This window comes from Herpailurus yagouaroundi, unplaced genomic scaffold (genome assembly GCF_014898765.1).
Source record: "Herpailurus yagouaroundi ecotype Mexico unplaced genomic scaffold, PumYag 77, whole genome shotgun sequence".
Classification (NCBI taxonomy): domain Eukaryota; kingdom Metazoa; phylum Chordata; class Mammalia; order Carnivora; family Felidae; genus Herpailurus; species Herpailurus yagouaroundi.
This window is the reverse complement of record NW_024412388.1, coordinates 12,161,687-12,168,452: the sequence shown is the minus strand read 5'-3', so window position 1 is coordinate 12,168,452 and position 6,766 is coordinate 12,161,687. Positions and strand designations below refer to the sequence as shown.

Below are 6,766 nucleotides of genomic sequence, written 5' to 3'. Positions count from 1 at the left end.
GTGTTTGATGTCTTTCCTCATGTGAGCCTCACAACGCTGTGAAAGCAGGCATCGCTAATGTCATTTGCCATCCCGTAGGTTAAAAAGGGAGGCCCAGAGCGTCAAGTGACTTGCCCAAGGTCACCCAGCCTGGAAAAGATGGAGGCCAGCTTGACCCAGCCTGCATAGCCCTTGACCAGTATCTGGGGCCCACTCTGTGTGTGCCGTACGTTGGTAGGGGGTTGTCATCGCTGTGTTTCTGAGCAGCACATCACCGTTGCGTATGTGTGTGTTGTCTCTACGTGTCACCTCTGTGTGTGACTCTGTATGCGTGTATCTGAGGTTGTTGTGTACCTGTGTGTTGTTGGGCCAGAGTGTCCTGTTTCCCTGAAACAGGGCCCTGCCTCTGTATGTGCATCTGTGTGGGTGCGCCTGAGGGCTGCTGTCCTCTCTCTAAATGTCACACCTCTGTGTGTGAATCTGGGTGGCGTGGGAGGGGTGTTGTGCACTGGTGTTTGTGTGTCTGAAGGTTACCGTCTCTGAGTGTGTGTCCGTGTGTTCACGTGTCTAAGGACTGGCGGTCGGAGTTCCTGACGGTCCCTGTCGGAACTCCCCCCCCCAACACCGGCGCCCGCCTCCGGGTCTGTGTATCTCGGGCCGTGGATCCGCCTCTACGCGGGCGGCGGAGGCGGCTGGGACTACAAGTCCCGGCAGCCCGCGCGCGGGCGGACGTGGGGCCGCAGTGGGCCGGGCGGGGCTTGGCTGCGCGCACACCCCGACTGCGGCACCGTCCCAGCCGCGCCGGCAGCCGGCTCCCGTGCAGGTGCCTCGGACCACCTCGCACCACCGGACTTCTGCCCCGCACCCCGCCCCCCGCCGCCTCCCGCCTCCTGCCTCGCGCCCCCGCCGCGGGGCATCGCGACGCCCGGGCCCGGGCCACGGGCCGCAGCGCCGGGGCCGGCGATGAGCGCGCGGAGCCGGCATGAGCGCAGGTGAGTCCGCGGCTGGGGCCTCCCCGAACAGGGCGCGGTCCCCGGGCCTCCTGGGCCTCCTGTCGTCGCGCCTGCAGTGGCGCGACACCCCCACCGCAGGCTCGCAGGCCAGGGTAACGACCTCCGGAGGCATGCCCGAGCCCATCCCGGCCCCCTCCTGGGGGAGTCGGCGCGGGGACCCTTCCCATAGAGGCCAGGAGCCCGGGGATGGCGCCGCGCGGAACCGTCGCCTCCCTGCTTTCCAGCAGCCCTGGGCGCTGTGCACGAGGGTGATTGGCGGCCCGCGGGGAAGGGGCGCGGGGAGATGCCCCACTCCCACTGGACTCCCTCCCGCAGTGACGGATGTCCAGGGCGGGGGAAAAGGCCGCATGTATGGGGAAGATGCGTGGACGCCGCCGCATCCGGGGCCTCTGGGTGCTTACTCCTCTTGGATGAATGAAGAATGAATGAATGAATGGGGTTGGAGACGCCAGGCTCCCGAATCCCTGGGTCAGAGTGCCCTGGACACAAAATGCCACTCCTGCCTCAGGCCTCCAGAGGAAGCCTGTCAACACCCCGGGTCCGAGGACCACACCCTGCCTGTGACCCTTCCCAGACCGCGTGTCCCAAGCCCACCCTTTTCTGAGTATAAATTAAATCCCACCTGCTGAGAAGGGGCCCGCTCTTCTCCGGGAGGGGGGAGGTCTCATCTCCATGTCAGTCACTCAGGCCTCAGCAGAGGGCCCACCAAAGGTTGAGCATCCTGTACAGTCGCAGAAGGCTCAGTTCTGGGCTCTCCCTCCCCACCTCCCACCTCTCTCCCCAACCACCGCCGCCACCCCACCGGAAGCTGGGAGTGCGGGGGGGGGGGGGGGTGGTGAGGAAGGGGGAAGGCTGAGGAAAGATACCCTCCGAACACCAGACCCGAAGATCGGATTACTACTAGCAGGCTGTTCCTCTCCCCCCTAGCCTAGCAGAGGAGAGGAGCTTCTGGCCACGGGGGAAGCACAGTGCAGGAGGAGGCAGTGCTGCTGCCCTGGGCCACTGCCAGGTCACCAGCAGGAAGCTGGGGCTTCCGCAGGAAACGAGAGGTTCTCAGATGGCTTTGCAGCCCCTTCGCTCTGGAGTGCTGGTGGCATTGCCCCAGGGCTGCAGAGTCAGGCTGGGTTCAAGTCTAGTCTTGACCACCCATATCTGTGTGACTGTGGACATATTCATCAACCTCTCTGTGCCTCATTTTAAATGGGATCCAAATCCATCGCTTTCACGGTGTGGCTGCGAGGATGAGCTAAGAGGAATGTGTTCCTGCAGACCCACGCGTTCCCAGCTTCTGCCCTTTCGAGCTGTAGGTCTCTGGGCGAGGCATCTTGAAGCTTTGTTCCGAAGTTTTCCCTACTCTAAAATGAGATGATAATTGCCCCTCAGTCACTGTTATTCAGAAGAGCAACCGAATCATCCTGAAAAGTATTCTCATCCCGCACCGCACAGACCGCTCTGGGCCAGCCTGAGCTGGTGATGCTGAAAGAGATCAGATACTGCCCTGATCCTCCTGTGCCATTCCTGGGGAGCTGAGATGTGACAGGAGATCAACAGGCACTTGCCAGTGTCTTGACAAGTGTCCTGCTGGAGGGAGAGAGTGCCCTAGCCTTGATCTTGCTGGAAGACCAGAGTTTTCTAGGCTAGACTTTTCCATAGATCTGACTTCCTCCTTCAAGCCCCTCTTTCTTTCCTTCCTTCCTCCCGAGGTTGACTGGGAGAGCATCCCGTCCTGAAAGGAGGGGTGTGTGAGGGCACCAGGAAGAACTGCCCAGAGGGAACGGTGTTTGGGGCCTGGGGGAAGCGAGCAAACGAGGGTGGCACAGGGTGATCTCTGGCAGGGCCCTTCAAGACGAGGCCCGTACTTCTTTTTTTTTCAACGTTTATTTCTTTTTGGGACAGAGAGAGACAGAGCATGAACGGGGGAGGGGCAGAGAGAGAGGGAGACACAGAATCGGAAACAGGCTCCAGGCTCTGAGCCATCAGCCCAGAGCCCGACGCGGGGCTCGAACTCACGGACCGCGAGATCGTGACCTGGCTGAAGTCGGACGCTTAACCGACTGCGCCACCCAGGCGCCCCAAGACGAGGCCCGTACTTCTGCACCTGGCAGCTGACTGGCCCGGAGGCAGGGGCCGGTGCTGTCATGTCAGCGAGACGTGCAGGCGTGCCTCGGCCGTTCGTTCATTCAGTAAACGGTTCCAGAGTCCCAGCCTCGTGCCAGGCACTGTGAGCCGGAGGGGGACGCCCGTGCAGGCCTGATGCTGTGATGGCTGCCAGTGGGTGTGGCTGAGGCAGACAGAGAGGATGGGGGAGCCAGACAGATCCTTTCCAGCTGCGACAAGTCGGTGGGCAAACTGCCTCCCCAGGACTCAGCCTTCGCACCTGTTAAGTGGGGTAAATGGCAGGGTGGTTGCAGGATGAAACCAGATCAGCGAAGCGACCCGCTCTGGGTGGCCCAGCGTGCCGCAGGCTTCTTCCCCATCCCCAGCAGTTAGCCCGGAGAGGCTGTTGAGTGTGCACCAGGGAGCAGGGGACACTGTGGGTTTCAGACGGGGTGATGGGAAAGTAGAGGGGAGCCTGAGAAAGAGGGCAGAACCCTTCCGTGGCAGGGAAGCCAGCCTCTGCCACGTGTACTGGCCACGCTTCAGGAACTTGAGACACCCCTGGGTGGCGGCTACTCTCGCTTCCTCATGTGCCAGCTGCTCAGGGTTATGCTCCCCGAGAGGGGCAATGGAAGCCCAGAGAGGTTAAGGTACTTGCCTCACAAAACACAGCTTGCCTGTAAGGGAGCCAGGGGCTCGGACGAAGACAGCTGTGAGGACGGTAGGGCAGTGGTTAAGGGCGCGGACCCTAGAGGCGCCTGGGTGGCTCAGGCGGGTGAGCATCCGACTCTTCGGTTTCGGCTCGGGTCATGATCGGTTCAAATGCATCGTTTCCATGAGTTTGAGCCCCGCATCGGGCTCTGTGGTGACAGTGCGGAGCCTGCTTGGGATTTTCTCTCTCTCTTCTGCCCTTCCCCTACTCACACTGTCTCTGTCTCTCTCAAAATAAATGAATAAGCTTAAAAATTAAAAAAAAAAAAAAAAAAGCACGGACCCCTGCGCGAGACCGCCTGGATCCGGATCCCGCCACTCACCGGCTCTGTGGCGTCTGGGCAACTTACTTCACCCCTCCCGGCCTCAGTTTCCTAATCTGTAAAATAGGGATAAAAGGAGTCCCCTCTTCATAGAGTTGTGGTGAGGAATTGAGTGAGTTAATGTGTACAAAGCCCACGGAACGATGCCCGGCCTGTGTCAACCCCTTATCACCCCAAGATGCTCTCTCTTTCCCTTACACCTCGGACCAGCCGAGATCAACCTTAAAGGAGAAACTCCCCACCCTGCCCCACTCGGGGAGCAGTTGTCTGGCAGAAGAGATGGCTGGGGTTCTGGTAGCAACTGGGACTGTCCCCTTTTGAAGTGGGGCGAGAGAAGACTGTGGTTTTTTGGGTGGCCAAGGACCTGCGAACCCAGCTTGCCAGGCTGTGTCGCTTGCCCCAAATGCCTGCTTCTCTGCCACCCCTCCTCCAGGCCCGGAACCCTAGTGATCACCACCCCCAGGCCACACCAGATAGCAGAGGGCCCTCCGCTGTGTGTCGTCTGCAGGCTGCTGTCGGAAAGGGAAGGAAGTGATGCTCTGCTAAGCCTCACTCACAAGCTGGACTGGGCTGGGAGCAGAGAGTGAAAGGGACCATCTCAGGAGACCCGGTCTGGGACCTATGTGAACCCCAGGGAAGAAGGCTGACCTGGCCTCCTGCCCGTCTGGCTTTGAGACTCTGTTGCCGGCCAGACACCCAGGCTGTGTGTGTGTGTGTGTGTGTGTGTGTGTGTGTGTGTGTGTGTGTCCCTGTCCCTGAGCTGAGGCTCCATTTGTGTTCTGAGTCAGCCAAGTGGACAGGGCAGGGGAGGGACTGGCTGGAGGTGGGGCTTCTGGGGCTTAATTGGTTGTTGACTCATCAAGTTCAGAGAGGCCTAGGGAGGTGCAGGCCATGAGCCCTGGTCTCTGAAAGTGCCCACATGGGCCCCAAAAACACAGGATCTGGCTCCAGCTTCCTGGCTCCATCATTTACCTGGGGCTCTCTGTCCCTCCGAGCCTCAGTTCCCTCATTTGTAAAATGAGAAAAATGAGTCGGCCTCCTCGCGTTGCTGGAGGGTAAAGGAGCTAATTCATAGGGATGCTCCCAGTGGGTCTTGTCACCCGGGAAGTGCTTATTGGCTATTGGCTGCTCTTTTTATGGTCATTACCATAGTAATTATTATCCCCGTCGTTACGTGGCGATATGGGGGCTGGGGTAGGAGATCTGCGTGGCCTGGTGGGGACCCGTGGCCCCAATCCTCAGGGTGTCCTCGGGTGGTCCAGCAGAGGGAGAAAACCCTGGAGTCAGCCTGCCTGGACTTGCATCCCGACGCTCCCGTGTACTTGCTGTGTGATTTGGCCAAGTGACTTAACCTCTCTGAGCCTCCTTTTCTTCTATAGAAAGGGGCTAATAATTGAGCTCCCGTGGCAGGGTTATTGTGTCAACCGTGTAAAAAGGGCCAGGAGCAGAGGGTATGTGTGTACAGTGGGCCTTCGGGAGCGTTGGCTGTTTGGAGAGTTTCAGAAGCCCAAGTGTGTGGGGAGAGAGCAGCTGAGGGGCTGGGGATGTTTATGACAGTGGCAGCAGCCTGGGACACTCTGGGCTCGTTGGTGGAAACTTCCAGGCCAGGGGGACGGGAGCTTGGGAAGCCCCCACCTGCCCGGCCCTCCCATCCCTCTAAGCGAGCTTTTCCAGAGGCTCCTGCCATTGCTCCAGCAGGTCTGGGGAGGGGCCCAGGCACCTGCATGTCTGAACCCCACAAAGGCTGCCTGACAGCGGGAGCCGTGAGCCCACCCCGTCTGCAGCCCTGGAACATTCACTGCCTGCCCGCCCTGCCAGGACCACAGCTCTACAGCTGGGGATACAGAAGTAAACAGAATTTCTGCAATAGAGCCACCTAGTGCTGTTCTCTGAGCCTCAGTTCTCCCATCTGTAAAATGGGGGTGATAGCCCTCCCTTTGCAGAGGTTAAGTAAGGAACCCTGGTAACTGCTCAGCTGGGACACAGCATCTTCTCTTTGCAGCTGAACCCTCCTCTCTGCCCACCCCAGCCCCCCCACTGGCTGGGCTCCTCCCTCCCCTCACCCCTCCCCAGTTCCCCTTTGCAGTGGAGGCCCCTTTCCTGGCTGCCATCAGAGGCGGGCCTGACGTCTTGGCTTCTCAGCATCTCCTCGCTGCCAGGACTCTGCCGGGCACGGGAGTTGACCAAGGAGGAGCAGCCCTGATCCCTGCCCTCAGGGTGGGGACCAGACGGAAAAGAGGGGCACATAGCTCCCAGGAAGCTACCAGCTAGATGTGTGAGGGCAGTGTGAGCTCAGGGTGCCTCCCCCCAGGGCCTGTCCCCCACCCCATTCTGAGCCGACACCCAGCCAGAGAGAGCCAGACGCACAAAGGAGCTCGACATGGTGAGTGCCAGATCACTGCCATGAGATCCGTCAGACCAGTTTATAAAACAGCGATGCTTGGGGCGCCTGGGTGGCGCAGTCGGTTAAGCGTCCGACTTCAGCCAGGTCGCGATCTCGCGGTCCGTGAGTTCGAGCCCCGCGTCGGGCTCTGGGCGGATGGCTCAGAGCCTGGAGCCTGTTTCCGATCCTGTGTCTCCCTCTCTCTCTGCCCCTCCCCCGTTCATGCTCTGTCTCTCTCTGTCCCAAAAATAAATAAACGT

At 60.2% G+C, this 6,766-nt stretch overlaps 1 protein-coding gene across 6 annotated transcripts in view; it reads left to right on the top strand.

Annotated features, from left to right (window-relative positions):
* The first annotated feature begins 720 nt into the window (after positions 1-720).
* ATP13A2 (ATPase cation transporting 13A2) overlaps positions 721-6,766 on the top strand; it is a 19,749-nt gene continuing 13,703 nt past the window's right edge. For 5 of the 6 annotated variants that reach the window (XM_040462529.1, XM_040462542.1, XM_040462531.1 and 2 more), the window contains exon 1: positions 722-971. In XM_040462529.1, coding sequence (XP_040318463.1) covers positions 962-971 — 10 coding nt within the window. In that variant the 5' untranslated portion in view covers positions 722-961. Of the gene's footprint in view, positions 972-6,766 lie in introns of all 6 variants that reach the window. The other variant, XM_040462528.1, reaches the window with a different exon arrangement.